Source organism: Ceratosolen solmsi, unplaced genomic scaffold, assembly GCF_000503995.2.
Source record: "Ceratosolen solmsi marchali unplaced genomic scaffold, CerSol_1.0 scaffold11, whole genome shotgun sequence".
Lineage (NCBI taxonomy): Eukaryota > Metazoa > Arthropoda > Insecta > Hymenoptera > Agaonidae > Ceratosolen > Ceratosolen solmsi.
The window spans coordinates 477,107-496,139 of record NW_011948416.1 but is presented as its reverse complement, the minus strand read 5'-3'; the positions used below and the strand labels follow the sequence as shown (position 1 = coordinate 496,139).

Genomic DNA, 19,033 nt, shown 5'->3' with positions numbered 1-19,033 from the left:
AATTTAATCAATAAAAAATAGAATAGTAAAGCGACCGAAAATTCTAGTTTTCACCAATATTCCAATCTCGTAATAATAATGAATATTAATATTAATGATATCTTTAGCGGTATTTCTTTTATCTCTTACTTTACTGTTTTAAACAAATTGCCATTAAACAATGCTGCACAATGATAATTTATACTATCAAGGTACGTTCTTTTATTAAATAAATCAGAATATTTTAGAAAATTGTATAATAGTGTAATTTAAAAAAAAATTAATCTTGTAATTAGTAAATCTTACGCTGTGTGTCGATTTCTAACAGAAAATGAGTGAAAGTATTTACATTTATTAATAAAATTTAATAAATTAAGTGTGAATGATCAAGACTACGTAATATTAGTACCTGAAACATTAAAAAAATCTAGCCCATTATTAGTAAACTATAAAATATAATATATGAAGGCACAGAAAATATAACGACTTAAAGTATCGTTTAAAATTAAAAGACAGTTTTCAACAGTCTAACGATTTTGTAAATTAAGTACTAAAATAGTTTATTTATTTGTTTCAAAATTATGTTAATTGATAAAACAAAAAGACAGACGCTGCATAAAAATATTGAATAATATTTATTTTGCGTTACAACCAATACCTACTACACACAACTACGTAATAACTAATACATTATCTCATATAATATCGCACATTAATGAAATGATAGTAATCCGATAGCCTTATAGCACTTATAGATATTTTTGATTAAATATATCGAACTTCAAATAAATTTTCAAATAACCACGTCTTAAATTCTTGATGTTATATATGACTTTATAATAATTAAATAATTGCTTTGACGCCGCTTTAGGGAATGTGTGACATGTTCATCCAAACACAGCAGACGAGCAGCGTCAACAGCAGCACCAGCAGCAGCAGTAGCAGCAGCGGCAACAATACCGCACACCACCACAGCAAAAAGCGCAAGTTGGAATACGACATCGGCCATTCGGTCATCCAGCACGCCTTGGTCCAATCGACAAGCGATTACCAATTGGATAATCCTGCCCTGCAGCGATACTCTGTTAACAGTAACAATACCGCGTTCAGCACGCTACAGAATAATGGACTACAAAAGCAGAGTCCAAATCAGCAGACTTTGGTGCGAGCCTCCACGATCAAATTATTAGACACGTATCAGCGCTGCGGGCAAAAGGTGGGTGCAATTGTTCGACTCCTTATTATTAAACTGTACAGTTTCGTATATTGAATGAATTTTTTATCGAAAAAAAATGAGATGTTCCGTAAGAATTGCTAATTTTAGCAATTCTTTTTAATTGCTGTGCTAATGGGGATGAATTAATAGACGACAGATTTTCTACAAGAAATACGACGATGTATGTCAATATACAAAATTCTTTTATTTATTTTAAGAGTATTCAAATTTTATACACGAATTACTTGTGAATTAAATGTGATAAAATTAGGTAAAATTTTTGCGCTTCATTATAAAATTTAATAGAGTAAATAAGTAGAATAGTGTGGGTTTTTTACATTAATCATGAGTACATGTGTAAATAATTAAAAATCGATTTTATGATTAGTCAATTATATATTAAACTTCACTTTAATTTATTAAAAAAAAAAAAAAATCACGATCGTGCAGAAAATAATTTTTAAAAATAAAACCAAAAAAGGAGAGTATTTTATTTTAACTAAACGCATTTGCGTACCATCAAAATATATTTTTGAAAACTGTGCATACCTTAATTTCAGTTTATTCTATATAATAATGTTTTTAATAAGACTTTGAGTTTATGCTTTAAATATTTGCTTTTAAAATACTTAAGATTTCGGGTACTTATAATAAATTTCATTTGCAATTAAATTTTTTTAAGACGTTTCAATATTTAAATATTGACAGTAATATTGCATATAAAGTGCAAATAAATTATTTTCACGTACTTGTTTGTTTACACTCAAATGAGAGTTTTTAAATATAACATTTTTGTAAAGATCGTAAAGAATTCATTGTTTGTTGCACAATAATACCGAAACTTTATTTATCTCGAGTAAATCTGTATATTAATTTATTTTATTTATCGATGCCATTATTCAAGTTCATTATGTGGATCCATAATATTCTTCAGTACTGACTATCTTATATATTATGCCAAACCTTAATTTTTTTAATTGTTTTTAATTAGAACACGATAATTCTTATAAATGGATAGTTTCAATTTTAATTATACGATATTTTTCACACTTTAGCCCTATCATTTAAACTTAATTTGACCATCATACCTGTTGATTATTTTTGTTTTTCAATTACGCATTAGATTAGAACTTTAAAGATTTTTTAATGAATTTCTCTTTCAATGCATGCGCACGCAAAATAATCACCACTGCCATAATAGTCATTCATAAGATTAAGAACCGACTAAAATTTCTAGTGTCATTAGCTTTTAAAGCTGATGTTATTTTTACTACCCTATAATAATATTTAAAATAGATGCCTTTCAATATGAAATTGGTTTTTGTATTATTTACTGTACAAATGCGAAATCCTTTTTAGCAAAAGTTTTAAAAATATCTCGTAATATTTAAAAAATTAGTTAATGTTTTAAAATTACTCGTGACTTTTATTTTACATCTATTGATGATCATATTCTTTTTGATATCACTTCGCACTAGAAATAAAAATAAAATCATTATTAACAATTAACAATTAACAATTCAGTTCCAATGTCAGCTCCTTTTCTTTTAATTCATACAGTACTTAATTAAATTATTGCTTATAAAACTGATTTCGTGGTTTCAGAGACCATTATAATATAATTTCTATACGTTTGAATAATCAATTTATGTGTTTAATAAAATCATATTCTTTGAGCAGCACCATTAATTTATATTTCATTTATGCAAGCACAGTTAGAGTATTTATTAATTCAAATAGTATATTCGAATAGTCGTAGTAACTTCCCAACGTTACTGAAAACAAATGGTACGGGATATCTGTTTTTCTTTATAATTTGGTGGTAAATAGTCCACATATTCATTATTCTTTTATGAACTAAGATCTGCAAAGAACAAGTTTTGATTATTTGTTAGTTCTTTCATTATACATTTGACCTCTTTATCCCCCCCCCCCTGTTTATGTGTCTTCCAAGGATATGCTCTGTTTTATGTTTTGTGCGCAGAAAGGCTTCAACGCCTAAGTACTCGAATGTTGTTATAATTATATAGTATAATAATAGGTATCAATTCATTATAATCAAATTGGTTTCTCTTAAAAATTACATTCAGACTTCAAAATTTATCATAAGAATTGGCAAGACGTTCAGAGATATGATTTATTACGAATTGACCATTAATCCAACTTATATTTTACTATTAAAAAAGTTGAATTGAAGGTAAGAGTTAAAAAAAAAATTTAGACTTCTGTCAAGGCGTTTCGAATACATCATCAAGTTTGAGAGACATATCAAAGAATTTTGCAAATACGATTTGAGCTTAATCATTTGCGATATGTACGCCTATATAAATATTGAGATGGTCTTTTTCAGGCGCACATATCCTTTCGATCTGTTAAATATCACTAATTAAGCAATGTAGATCTTTCAGACAAATGCAAATACCGTCACAATTATATTTCAGTAAAAACTATTAAGAACATAAAAAATAGATTTTTCATTATGTCCTGCTCTTTGCATTTTCATATGAAACAATGAACAAAGTTTGGTCTATCCAATCATGATATGACTTATGTTCGGACTTTGGGAATCCATGTTATTTTTAAGATAAATTTACGTTTATTAATTTGCAGTTGATAAATTAATATAACAACTATTTATTAAATAGAACAAAAACGTATTATGAAATGTAACATTTTTTTATTTTTAAACAGTATTATTTGATCAAATAAACATATTGCATTTTCGGCGATAATTTATTACGGTTTCATATTATTTGTTTTATTACATTTAATGAAAAACGAATAACAATAGATAATTTTTATCGAATTCAATGCTTATATGAAGTCACAAGTACTTAATACATATTCGGAATTGAAACAATAATAATAACAGTAATATTATATATTATATATTATATAAATGCTTCTGTCAGAATGATTTGAGCAAATAACATATTTATTCTTTTTGTTAATTAAGATGAAAATTATAAAATAATTTTCCTTAATATAAAAGATGATTTATTCTTATTAAGTACAGATCTCATTTCAAAAGTCCTAATCATATTCTAATCATATTAAATACATATTTATGGATTTTTTGATATTGATATAATCATAAATTTTAGAAAATTTTGTTAAACAACGATACTTTATATCATTTAGTAGTAAATGGTGCTAAAGCATTAACAATATCTCTAATATTTTTTGATCCTCTAAGTGAACATAATTTACTAATACATTTCCTAGTATAATAAATAGCTATCATAATAAAGGTGTCATCAAATTTTTTCACACGAAGATAATTAACAACCCAGTCTTCAAGTATTTTATAATACATTACATCATTCAAAGTTTTTAAAAGATTATAAAAGGTTTGGATTCACATCTTGTTAAAATATTATTTATCAATGTGCTCTGAACAATTAAATTGCATTAACTTGATTTACATTTTTAGACAACTGTGTATAGATAATTTGGAAATTGATGAAGTTGATTAGATTATAAGGATATGTTTAACCGATGATAAGCGATATAGGGTTGATTGAGTTATTTTATGCGTTGATTACAAAGTATTGTTTAGCGACGATAAACACAGAACATATTAATTAGAAGCATCCTATTGCTAATTATATTCTATTTGATTTTCAAATACTTATATATTAATGATTTGATGTATATTAATTATAGAGGTTAACGTGCACACGCTGTGATCGCTTTAATATAGGAAGAACAATAAAGTATCATAAGATCATAATATTTAAATGTACAGAACCTAATACGTTGTCATATAATAAATGTATTGAAAAAAGATAAATAAGTTTTATTATTGCAATCAACTTATTATTGTTGATACTCGATTTTAACATTTCCTATTGAATTCAGAGGAAATCGTGGTCAAGAGAGGGTGAGAGCTTGGCAATTCATTCCATTAACGCGAACAACATAACTACAGCCACAGCAGCGAGCACGACGACTTTAAATTCGCAACATCACAATCAGCAGCATCAACAGCAGCAGCAACTACCGTTGCAGCAACAACCACAACAACAGCAGCAATCGCACAAGCAATCTAACGCAATGACTTCCCACACCAAGCAGGTCAGCAATAACGGTAACGGTGGCGGAGGCTCTAATCCTCAAGGTGACGGAGATTATCAGTTGGTGCAACATGAGGTTCTGTACTCTATGACCAATCAATATGAGGTCCTTGAGTTTCTAGGTCGCGGAACTTTTGGTCAGGTTAGCAAACACATTTTTTCTTTTTTTTTTTTAAATGATATTTTGTATGTATAAATTATTTTCAGTAACCATTTCGTAGATCTTTTTGTAATTTAATTACAATTACAATGCTTTCAGATTGAATAACAATTTATATATTTACTTATGCTTAAATATTTCTAAATATATAGATTAATTTAAAATAAAATATTCAATTTTATTATTATCGTCTGAACGAATAAGCGTCTCTTGAATAAATAGACAGAGAATTTTATCGATGATAAAGTAAGCTCGTTAAATCGCTTTAAGGTGGCGTTAACATACCATTTAGTAAATTTTTATTTTTTTTTATTTTTTTTATTATTATTATTTAGCACGGAAAAGAAAATTTTTCATGAAAATAATTTCAACACAAGCTTCAATACATAACTTTTTCAACTAATTATAACGTAATATAATATAATAGATACAAATTTTATTAAATGATGACGATATGATGTCATAATGATTACTATAATTATTTAGAATTGTATTTAAATTTCTTATATAATATTATTATAAACAAAAATATTAAAGTGAAATATTAATTAAAATTTTTTTTATATAGGTCGTCAAATGTTGGAAAAAAGGAACAAACGAAATAGTGGCTATCAAAATTTTAAAAAATCATCCATCATATGCCCGGCAAGGTCAAATTGAGGCTAGTATCAAATAATATTAATGCATCTATAATATTCATAAAATTAAACGTTTAAAATTAAAGCATTTGTTATTTTAATCATTTTAAAACTAGTATAAAGTATTTTTATTCTTTAGGTCTCCATCCTGTCACGTCTTAGTCAGGAAAATGCGGATGAGTTCAATTTCGTACGTGCCTACGAATGCTTCCAGCATAAGTCACACACCTGCTTAGTATTCGAAATGCTGGAACAAAATCTTTATGATTTTTTAAAACAGAATAAATTTTCACCTTTACCTCTCAAATATATCAGGCCTATTCTTCAACAAGTTTTAACGGCATTGCTTAAATTAAAAGTAAATCTAATTATATTATTTCTACAATGTTTTTTTTTACACTTTTAATATTAAAAATAATTTTGGTAAATGCAATTCTATAATACATTAATGTATATTATTATAATTTTTTAAAGTAACAATTGTGTGAATAGAAACAATACTTGAAATTGCGGGTATTTAATTTTTTTTTTTTTTTGTATCCTGTCTAATGGATGCAGAAGTATTATTAATTTAATGGCTTTTTATTTTATCAACAGCATCATTTTCTTTTAAAAGAAAATACTTACTATTACGTATTTTAACCAAAAATATCAAATAAAATTTTACAATTTATTCATTTATTTTTCAAATTCATAATTTCTAGCAATTGGGTTTAATCCATGCAGACCTTAAACCAGAAAACATCATGCTCGTTGATCCGGTGCGTCAACCTTATAGGGTCAAAGTAATAGATTTTGGATCGGCTTCACACGTCTCAAAAGCAGTGTGTAATACGTATTTACAGTCTCGTTATTATCGTGCTCCTGAAATCATCTTGGGATTGCCATTTTGTGAGGCCATTGATATGTGGTCACTTGGTTGTGTAGTAGCTGAGCTTTTTCTAGGCTGGCCTTTATATCCCGGTAGCTCAGAATATGATCAAATTAGATATATCAGTCAGACCCAAGGATTACCGACTGAACACATGCTCAACAATGCTAGTAAAACCACAAAATTTTTCTACAGGGATATTGACAGTAAGTTGAACATTGAGTTTTCTTTTTCGATGTACTATTTATTTCTAATAATATGACTGATTTGAATGAGAAAATCGAGAGCATATTAGATATAATATCTACAATATGAAATACGTGAATTTACAGTGAAATTTCAATATGCAAAAGTCTCTTACAATAATATTTTATAAAATATGCTAGACAAATAATAATATAATATAATTATAAATAGCAAAACTTTTAATTGTATCAATTGATAAATAATTTTTTGTTACATTAAATTTTTGTATTATTATATTAATGAAATTTAACATATATTTTAATGTATATAGTATTAATATATTTCTTCCAATTAGTTATATATAAAAAGACAAATTCTAGTTACTATACTAATATGCACCACAGAATTAACTCACGTTTTTAATCATGAACGATTAGTTTCAATTTTTATTGCAAACATATTAAAGTAAATTGAATACAAATTTTATTTAAATATGTATTAACTAAAATTGATACAAATTATATTATTTAAGGTACATACCCTTTTTGGCGACTTAAAACACCTGAAGAACATGAAGCGGAAACAAGTATCAAATCTAAAGAAGCGAGAAAGTATATTTTTAATTGTCTCGATGATATTGGTCAAGTGAACGTACCAACAGATTTAGAAGGAGGTCAATTATTGGCTGAAAAAGCTGATAGAAGAGAATTTATAGATCTTCTGAAAAGAATGCTTACCATGGACCAGGTAGTAATATCAATTCACTTTTGAAATAAAAATTTTCTTTTATTATACTGTTGATAATAATTTCAAGCTCTTCATTATTTTCGTTTTAATATGTATTTAATTTAGTTCTTTGGTGTATTCATTAAATCATTAACTTAAAATTGAATTGTTTTACTTTTAGATGTAGACATTAACAATGTTAGAGATGTAGACATTTAACAAGTATTTTTCATTTTCAATATAGTTATATAAATTTAGGAAGTCTGTGGATGCGTGCGTGCGTGCATGTTTGTGTGTATTGAACCATTATATCAGTAATATTTTCGACTACAGGAGAGGAGAATAACACCCGGGGAAGCTCTAAATCACGCATTTGTAACATTGGCACATTTAGTAGACTATGCACATTGCAACAATGTGAAAGCCTCAGTGCAGATGATGGAAGTATGCAGACGTGCAGGTGACTTTACCGCTAGCCCCGCTCATCATCAAGCACCTCCTGCACCTCAACCACCACCTCCAACATCATTAGTTGCTAACTTTGTTCCGACAACAAATGGAAGCGCTGTTACACTTACTTTTAACAATCAGGTGCAAAGACTTGTCCGTGAACATCGCACTGCACAATCGGGATATGATAATTTGGTAAGAAATCATCTGATTATACCTGATATACAAGAGTAGAGTGGAATCAAAGATTTAAAAAGATTCGAACAAAATTTATTAGTAAATAGGAAATTTTATACTAGTGTAAGACTTTTAAAAATTATGTTTATTGAAAAGAAAAATTATTAAAAATTATCTGTTTATTTTATAGTGATTTATGCATAGATTTCTCTCTCTGTGCATGGATTAAATATTATTACTTAGTATATTATTTAATTAATCATTACTTTTTAATTTATTTAGTTTTTTAATTGATTAAAATGATTATTTCAAAATATCTTTTGAAATTTCAGTATCAAATATATAGTAACAGCAGTCGTAGAGCAACTCAGTACAGCAGTTCGTCTAGTGGTTCCAACAGTGGTAGGAGCGGAGTACATGACTTTCCACATCAATTAGTACCAGGAATACTCTGCCCACCACCTGGTTATCAAACGATGCCAAGTCCCGCGAAACACGTTGTTGTTACACAAGTAAGGTTTTCGTTTTTACAGAAAATTGATAATAAAAATACAAAATTGTTAATAAATTTGTTGTGCATAATATATAATCAATTATTTAGCCTACTCAAGCTCAACAGGCTCCTATTCAAATACAGCCTTCCATCATTTCTCAGCAAGCAGTTGCGGCAGCTGCAGCTGCTGCTCAACAACAATATGCCGTACCAGTGTCTATGGTAGAAACTGGTCGCCAAATGCTGTTAACTGTTAGTCATTAATATCGTTAATATATACTTGTTTAAATTTGTCTGAAAATAAAAAAATTATTAATTGTTACGTATTATTGTAAATTTAGAATGCTGTACAAACTTCTTGGCCTGGCGGAAGTAGGCAAATGGCTGCGATTGTCCCTTCTTGGCAACAATTGCCTCCTCAACATGCCGCTATTCAACAACCATTGTTAAGCGACGCTGGAGATTGGGGTAGACCCTTGATCGTCGATAGCACAGCAATTTTACAGGTAAAATATTGTAACTTTGAAATACCACAAACTTTATGAATACTCGGTTAAAGATAGACGGAACAATTAATTTTTATATAAAAGATTTTCGTCAAAAATCTGAATTTGAAGGATTGATAAAGTAATGTATTCGTTGTTGATTACTGGTAGTTAAATTGTATATATAAAATGAAAAATTCGAAGGAAAAAACTGTGTCATTGAAATTTACGTGATTATAATTTTTGTTGTATTTCTAATTACATTCACATTTATTATTATCGTCAATAAAATATAAACTCGCTAAACGAATATAAAACAAAATTACCATGGAAAAATCGATTCCGCCATGAAAATAAATTAAAAGAAATAATTTAGAATAAATTATAATCAAATTATATACGTGTGTCTAATTTCTCTTGGTTTTGGGGAAGGATCAGAGGCCAGTGTTCCCCGTAGCAGAAGTCTATAACACGAGTACATTAGTCGAGCATCCGCCTCCTCAAAATTGGGGTAAACGGAGTGTAAGCAAGCATCACCAGCATCATTTGAGTGTGCCGCAGCCGTCCCAACATCGTAGTCATGAACACAAGAAAGAACAGCAGCAACTAAGTCCAGTAAAGAAACGCGTGAAAGAGAGCACGCCACCAAGCAATCTACGTCGACAGCAACAACACCAGCACTCACCTCCCCCCATGCAATCCTCGTCCTCGTGGCAATCACAACCAATCATCCAGTCCTCGCAATCTCATCATCATACAACCTCCAAGTATCATCAGCATCAACAGCAACAACAGCCTGAGCATCATCAAGTTTCATACGTTAGACAGCAAACGATAACTATCCATGACACACCCTCGCCAGCAGTCTCAGTAATTACCATCAGCGACAGTGAGGATGAGTCACCAGGGAAATGGTCAGTTCTGTTGAATTTATCCTCTACATATTATATTTTCTAAATAAAAGTCAGAACAAAGTTTTAATTCTTAGTATCTAAGCATTTTTAAGTATCTTTGTTTATTAAAAGTTATACTTTTTCATTATAGATTATATTATAGAATGAAAATCTTGTATGTTATTTTATTTTATTATTTATTTTTTATTTATTTTATTATCTTTGTTATACTGATTGATCGTAAATTATTGAAGTCAATTATTTTAGAGTAATAGTAAAGTACTTTTAAATAATCCAATAATGCACACACGAATAATATAAAAATATTATTCAATAAACTTTGAAAACATTTTATAATATTGCTATGAATATTTTATTAAATTATTACAATTGGAAATCGAACATGTACAATATTTAACGAAAATAAATATAAGGATAAAATTTGAAATTTTTCAGATTTTCGTTTATAAATGTAATATTAAAGAAGTATACTGTGATTTTATATAATAAATTCACCATATAATTTCTATTTTTTATGCCTACATCACCGTCTACTTGGTAATTAAGTTAATAAAATAAAATATTATCTTAAATTAATGGCAAAAGATTTAGCGAATTCAGATTTATTTATCTTTTTTTTTTTTTAATAAATATTTGCCATGCGTCTAGTTTGGCTTTGCTTTTTTTATAAACATTTTATTAAAAAGCACTCTGAGAATCACGATAAGATTTTTCGAAATGAGTAATTCACATAATTCATTTCACATATTTAAACTTTTCAATACTTTGGTGCATTTAATAAGACTTAGACTTAAAATAAAAGGTTGACCATAATATTTTCCTCGTGCAATGACATTACAGTTTGTATTATATTGATGTCTATTTTAATTTTTGCTTATGATGGTTGAATATAACAATCGTATATTGCATCTTTCTGACTATTGTCTAACAGTATTGTCACAGCAAAACAATTAAATACTTTGTACAAATCTTTGGAAAATTAAAACAGGAAAATGATTGAAATAGTTTTTTTTTATTTTTATTTTTGATAACATAATTGCCTGTTGTCAAAAATTAGAGATAGTAAAGTATCTCAAGGATATTAACGATTCATAATAGAACCACATAAAAATTATAGAATTTTTATGAAGAACGCGAATTTTTCTAAGCTGAAATGTGAATTTATAGTCATTATTACTTCAAGTTGGATTAATCAGTAGAATTCATGATTTATGAAAATTAAATCCATCGTAGTTACATAAAATTTTAAAAATTGTGAATTATTAACTAAATGTACCACGCTGTATATTGTTCTTGATAAAACTCGCGTTATTTGTTGATATATGTTATTTGAGAGAAGGAATCCAATCTCAAAATTGTAGTATTAATTATTTTTCTTTGCGTTCATGGTGACAGTACTCAATCAGCAACACGTGTGGTGCACAATCACAGTCAGCAACAAATACAACAAACGCAATCAACGAATGGCCACTCGAGTAGTTCACACAGCAGTTCATTGCAACGGTCTCAGCGCAAAAACGTAATCAACTGCGTCACTGTAGGTGACAGCGACGGAGAGACCAGCCCAACCAGTAGATCCCATCCAACTCACCTATACCAGCAAATACCACAACACCAACAGCATCAACAAACGACGCATCATATCAAGCACGAACCGCAGCCACAACACCATATTAAGTAAGTTAGCTTTCCTTTTCCTTCGCCTTTTATCCAATAGACACATTGTCGCAATTTTCCTTCCACACAATACATATAACGTATACGAGATAAAATTATTACTTCAAAACAAAAAAAAGGTAAGCAATAGCTCGAGTCGAACATCCTACTACCGTACGTCATTTAAAATACTTTCATTATCATACAATTATTTCAAAATTTACAAAATCGTCTTGCTTTAATTAATCAATTCAAAAGTTGTTCAATTAATCTTCATCGGCTAATCTCACAATTCAATATTTTACACTTTATCATTTGATAAGCAACTAAACAATGGACGGGAGCAGTCACGTGCTCTCACAGTAGGAGTAATAATACTTTACAGTAATTTTTCCCGTAATTTTTTCAAATGGCAATTTCTTTTTATTCGTGACTAGTTCTGGCTATTCCTCACAATCGCAAAAGAAGCGTCTATTGGCAAAAGTACAGTCGGAGTGCAATATGATAAATGTACCAACTAAACCAGAGCCTGGCGTTGAGTATTTGGCACCTCATCCCTGTCATGCTGCTGCCTGCAAAGAACCACCTACATATCAGGTACGCTTATACTTCATAGAGCCGTTTAAAAATATAAAACCTACTAATCACTCGACATTTTTAAGAAAAGAAAGCCTAAAGAAATATTTTCCATATTCTTCTTTTAGCCACGTGAAATGATTAAAAGCTCATATTTATAAGGTATATTTGGACGTGTTTGTTTTTTTACAACAAATATTGAAAGCATTTTGAAAGTAATCTTCGGATAGCTCGAAAGTTTCTTATATTCTTAAAAATGTGTTGGTAATTTCGTCTGGTCGATATTTTTCTAGGATGACGGCTATGATATGCATGACTACTTCTTGCAGTATGTAACAACGAGCAGTGCACAACCACATTTACTGGAACAACACATCGTTTATACTACCGGGGCCGATAAGCGTGTGTCGTGGCCTAGTAAACGAACAGAATATAAGCACGACTATGTACAGCCACCAGCAGCACACTCGAGAGATCACCAAAAATGGGCCGTAGCCAATCCAGTGCATCAATACAGGTAAAAATTATATTCAAAAGTAATTTACGTCCACTTTAATACAAAATAATACATAATACAAGTGATTTAAATCGATGCATTATTCATAAGATTTTTTTTTATTTTCTTTGATATTTTTAGAATACATTAAATATATTGCCATTATATTTACCAATAGATATTTTAATTTTAATTTTAATTTTATATCACTTAATAATTAATTGTATCAATATCTGTATGGTTATATGAGTTACAGGGAGTCTCTATTTTACTACAGTTGTTCTCATTTTAACATATTCTCATGTTATAATTTGCACAATCAATTTTTTGTTAAGAATTTTTTTCAAAAATTGCTCTATCAATAATTTTTAAATAATAATTCATTATTCTACACTATAGATTATTATTGCAAATAAAAATTGTATTCAAACACGATCTTGCAGTATTTTTTTAAATTCAAAGTTTCATGATAGACGATGTGCGCCCACGTATGTATTGAATTATTGGAAATATATTAAATATAAGCTTTCAAAGAAAATAAAAGGAAAAACTTTATGATTAAGGTATCTATTAAAAACACTTAATATAGTGTTCGGTATTAAAAGTGCACGTAAGTTACTAAAATGTATAGTATATATTCATCATATCATACTACGCTTTGGAAATTGACAATCATTGATTAGTTGAAGATTGTTTCTTGTTTTTTTTTTACTAAAAAACAACATGATTAAATTATTAAAAAATGATCAATGTTAAATATATCTTTTCTTAATACTTTTGTCTCGTTAATATATTATTAATTTTAATGCAATTTATAATTGAAACAATATATACATAAAAGAAATATAATAAAAACATGATTGTTACATTAAAATCACAATATTTTTTATCGATTCTATTTTATATTTCCATTATTAATATATTAATATTAATTAATATTAATTATATAATAATATTAATTAATGATACATTTATTGTTGAGAAAAATAAAATAATTATGTAAAATTATGAATAGTATGTAGTAATGGTTAGTTATAAAAGGTAGTGTTTTAGCTTCCGCGTTATAAGCCTTCATTCATAACCCTCTTACTTTTACTTATTCATATTTTACTTTGCCTGATTCATTTTTGTGTTCTTTAATATTTGTTTAGCCATTTATCTCTGCATCTTATTCCGGTTGATAACAACACGCGACTAAAGACAGCTGATTTTTTTATTCTTATACATTATCCATTTTATATATTAATTTATTGTTTATTTTAATTTTCTTATAAGTGTTTTTATTATAGCGTTTTTTTATTTTTATTTTTGTTTCACCATGGCCTATCTCTCCCTCTCGTTGTTTATTATAAATTTGTTTTCTCGACATCGAGGAACGAATTAATTAATTAATTATGAGTTACTATTTTAAAAATATATTTGTAGGTGTATTTGAGATAATTTGACCACTGCGAAAATTTTTGTTTGTCTTTATTAAAATGATACTTATGACTTTCTTTTGTCATTTAGAATTCAATCATTGAGCAGTAATTGATATAAATACACATGTGAAAACTAACAGTTTATATTAGAATAAATTCACGTATACTTCTAATGCAATTACGATTTCTTCCTCTCAAATATTTACGTTCCATAATTTTTCTGTAAAAAGTATTTGAATACCCATTAAGCGCTCGATATAAATAAAACGTTAAGGAAACGGATTCTTGATACAGTTAATCAATAATGTTTAACCAATTTTTTTAATATTTCAATTGAATTAGATGAAAATAATATTTTTAGATTAAAAAATTCATTTTTATACACATTTCAAGCGTTTAGAATTAACCTTTCAATATATTAATGTTCATTTTAATATCGATTAAAAATGAAATATTTCCTAATAACTAATAATTATTGATACTCAAATATATAATAAATAATGCTTACATATATAATAACAATAAGCTTATTTATATATAACAGTTATTTATAAAATTGATAATTAACTTCTACATAAATCAAAATTATAAAAAATAATATATTTATATGTGGGGTAATTTTTATTTTTATAGATGATTATTGCAAAATACTAATTTTAAATTACTTAAACGAAAAAAGAATTTTTATGCTTTAAAATCGACGAGAAAAAAAGCTCATAATATTGTAAAAAACAAGATTAGATATCATTTTCTTAAAAGTTCTTTGAACGTATGTTTGATATTAAATTGATTTTAATGTCAAAATTTATTAATCGTGACAAAATATATCACTCACTTTTAATAAAATTACAAATGACATCGTCTGCCGAGATTGTACAATGAATTATCGTTCAATTTCTACATTAGTTTGTACGTTATTGTCCTTTAGAGCTGAATCTGGTAACAATAGTACTGATTATAAGGTTAAAGCCTATTATGCTCGAGTACTGATAAAGGTAGTAAGGCGAATTTCACAGAGACAGCATAATTTGTAGAACATATAATGGTAAGAGTGAAGGTTGGTTGTAGTTGAGCTTGAGAACTCCCGCAGCTGCGTGTCATACTATAAAATCGTTAAAATGGTTGGTGGGGTGGTTGATGGTTTCAGGCAAAGCCAGGTAGTGAGCACCGCGGGAGTACATCCGAGCCACGGCGTCGGTGGCCACACACATGTAAGCCATGCACACCACAGTCACCATTTGAGTCCCGTAGGCTCCGGGGTTGTGGGTTCAGCTGGCTCCGTCGCTGTTGCTAGCAACAGCGTTGGTAGCACCGGAGTGGGAGTCGGAGCAGGAGCTGGCGGAACTGGAGGTCCTGGCGTCGTCGGGGCAGGAGGTCGCAGTCCGACTGCAGCCGGGCCTATAATCGCCGGAGCCCAACATCTCGGGCAGCCTCTCTACCAGGAATATGCACACGCAGTACGCCCGAGGGCCCACCCGGTACCGCCACCCGTCTACGTCACAGCCGCCCCAAGCCAAGCGCCTAATGGCATACAACAGCAACAAGTGCCCACCTACCAGGGATTCACACCCGGGTGGGTACCTAGACATCTAGTTGATGCATGCACGTGTGTACCACTTTTATTATCTATTTTATTCTTAATTAGATTTAACATTATTTACTATCATTTTTGTTTTTCCTCGTATAAATTTAGGGAGCCTACACTCGTTATTTATATATATATATATATATATATATATATATATACATGACCGATCATTGTAATCAAACTTATATATTTAATTTATTTTATTTTTTATCATTGAGAATCCAGTCATTTTTTTCTTTCTTTCTTTCTTTACCCATCCACAATTCAAATTGTAAGTTTTAAATTGTAATTTAATTTCTTCTTCGTAAGTATTCAGTAGGACGTTCTTAAATATCGGCATATACAATTTTTAATACTGATTTATTGTAATACATGAATATATAGCTGGTAGTTTTGGGAGTTTAAAATCTTGTACTTGAAATTTATTATACTTTATTAAAGGTGATTAAGCTATTATCGCACAATATCTTTATTATCTGTTTTATAATTCGTACAGATTTAAAATACAAAACTGTCGAAGTAAAATAAATATAAAGATTAGTTTTTTAACATCGTATATAAACAGATGAATAATATTAATTATATTTTATAATTATTTATAAAACTTAACGTTTACATAAACAGTCATCTACGCCATTCAGAATATATAGTTATAACATTGCAGATTTTCGAATCGTTCGAATGTATAAAATGAATGATATGAATGATATAAAAAAACATATCACTGGAATCTTAGCATTTCAAAATATATCAAATCTTTTGCATTTGCGTATTTAAATATTAATTTAACTTTTTTTTTATTCGAAAATTAATATTTCAGTTCTAAAATTATTAAAATAATAATAATGAATTAGAATTTTATAATATGTAATAAATGTTGTGTTTGATAATAGAATTTATTAAGCTTACAATATTCAAAATGTGCAGTGGGCCATTGTTTCTAAATTGAAATTCTAAATAAATTAAATGATCATGAATTTACGATTAATAGTTCAATAGTTTTTCTATTTCTCGCATTATTTATAATTTTTAATTAATTTTAATACTTTTTCTCTAATTTTATACATCTGTATTAAAATATTTTATTATTTCTATTAAATTAGAATTTTAAAGATTTTAATTTTATTTATTTAACTTAACTTTATTGTGGTATACGGTTTATATAGTGTAGTTTAAATAATGTAATGATATAGTTAAATTTGAAAGATGTTCACGTATAGTTTATGTCTTGATTACACAATGTAATATTTGGTAGTGCATTGCTCTCTTTCAACCTTTTATTTGACATCATTCTTCAGCTTCATTTCATTTCATTTTACTTAATAGCAATACAATGTATTATTACCAATAGTACTGATCTTATTCAATCTAGATTGTTACCAATAAAGATACAAGTATTATTTAAGTATTTTAATAAGAGGCCTGTCAAGAAATTAACTTGTCTTTAGCTATTGCTTAATAAATTAAAATATTATCAACAATTGACATTTATTCATTAAAATTAACGTTGATAATTTTTTTTATCAAAATGTACAAGAACACAGATGGTTGCATATTTAATTGAAAAAATGTTTATCATTTTTTAACCACATCAAACAATGAATGTATATTAAATTTTTTGACAACTTGATAAATAATCGTCAATTTTCCTTTTTAAATTAGCTAAGTCTCCTAGTAATATAGCCCAAAGTATTTTATTTTCCAGGCAAACCTCTTATTCTTACATAAAAAATAATTTGTTTAATTTATATATCCATTATTAATTGTTATTGTATCTGCAGGTCTAAAATAAAACGTACTTTTGTCAGATAATTTACCTAACTGTTTTGTAAAGTTATTAATCAGTTTATTAATATATTATACATACTTTTGAAATATTTTTACGCTTATAAAAATGATGTGATAAACTATTTATTGTATATACATAAAAGTGTATTAGTTTCAAAAGGACATTCTAAAATTTACGAGGCAATTGCAAAATAACGAAAATCTAACGAATAATTTTGTATAATCGAATGTACGAATTATGAACAATGGTTCGTATCGACGCTAAGCCTCAAACCAATCGTAATTCATCGTTTCGCGCTTATTCAATGAACCTTAATAACACGAGTGCAACAAACAAAAAAATTAATTCTCAAATTAGTCACTATACTACCCAGGAGGCACCGATCTTTTTGTCCGCGTCTTAAAAGTAAAAAATATTTCCGAATCTTTTAATCAGCGCCGTCTCAGACCATCGGACCATGCGTGAAAACCAACGTCGCGCTGCATCAATAAAGCATTAATTATATTTCGACAGAGCAGCTGGGAGCCAAGACACAAAATTCACTGATACATCTAACGCACAACAATGTTTTAACTGTTTTCAGCTCGTCCCCATTAACGTTGTATGATTCTAGTCGAGCGCTTCCGCCACCGGCCCATCACAGCTCCGCGAGGCCGTTGCTCGCCTCCCATGCGGCACATCCGCTGCCGGCTCACATGCAACCCACTGCGGTTTATGGCCTCGCGCCCTTATCACCAGCTAAGCATCAATACCAGTCCGGGCTCTGGTTCACCGAGTAAAATAATTTGTCTTGCGATCTCCCAACAGGGCGCCTCTTCCCCCAAGCCTCCAATTGCGGTTGACCAATTTGTCAGCACATTTCTAGATTTAGTAAAATTGACCTTTCTTTCCTCATCCCTATTTTATTCACTCGTTCATTCGCTCTCTCGCTCGTCCTCACTTCATTATTATTTTTCTTAGCTCCCCTCCCCCATCCACCCTTCTGCCCCCATCACACACGCCCCCCCTCTCTCTCTCTCTCCCCCACCCCCTCTCTTCACACATGTATACGCATGTACATGCACGTATCTGACTCTCTGTTTATGTGTATTTCGAACTTGGAAGCTGTACGATTACTCTTTTGCTAACGAATAACA

At 29.1% G+C, this 19,033-nt stretch overlaps 1 protein-coding gene across 5 annotated transcripts; it reads left to right on the top strand.

The window, feature by feature from the left end:
- Positions 1-731: 731 nt before the first annotated feature.
- On the top strand, positions 732-18,824 carry Hipk (Homeodomain interacting protein kinase). 5 transcript variants are annotated; one of them, XM_011495614.1, is made up of 16 exons: positions 732-1,195; positions 5,057-5,413; positions 6,000-6,092; positions 6,209-6,427; positions 6,774-7,146; positions 7,659-7,873; positions 8,186-8,497; positions 8,812-8,991; positions 9,081-9,224; positions 9,314-9,478; positions 9,890-10,371; positions 11,767-12,048; positions 12,465-12,624; positions 12,897-13,120; positions 15,668-16,126; positions 18,481-18,824. In XM_011495614.1, the coding sequence occupies exons 1-16, from the start codon at positions 854-856 to the stop codon at positions 18,674-18,676; spliced, it is 4,203 nt and encodes a 1,400-aa protein (XP_011493916.1). In that variant the 5' UTR covers positions 732-853; the 3' UTR covers positions 18,677-18,824. The 5 variants fall into 5 exon arrangements, with proteins under 5 accessions (XP_011493916.1, XP_011493917.1, XP_011493919.1 ...); XM_011495615.1 differs by having other exon boundaries at positions 7,659-7,876; positions 9,896-10,371; XM_011495617.1 differs by having other exon boundaries at positions 7,659-7,876; positions 12,933-13,120.
- The last annotated feature ends 209 nt before the right edge of the window (positions 18,825-19,033 follow it).

Excerpts from the sequence above, each read along its gene's own strand:
- Hipk (XM_011495613.1), top strand. The coding sequence starts at position 854 with ATGTGTGACATGTTCATCCAAACACAGCAGACGAGCAGCGTCAACAGC. Across the intron at positions 6,428-6,773 it reads CGGCATTGCTTAAATTAAAA|CAATTGGGTTTAATCCATGC; the intron begins GTAAATCTAATT and ends CATAATTTCTAG. Across the intron at positions 8,992-9,080 it reads AACACGTTGTTGTTACACAA|CCTACTCAAGCTCAACAGGC; the intron begins GTAAGGTTTTCG and ends TCAATTATTTAG.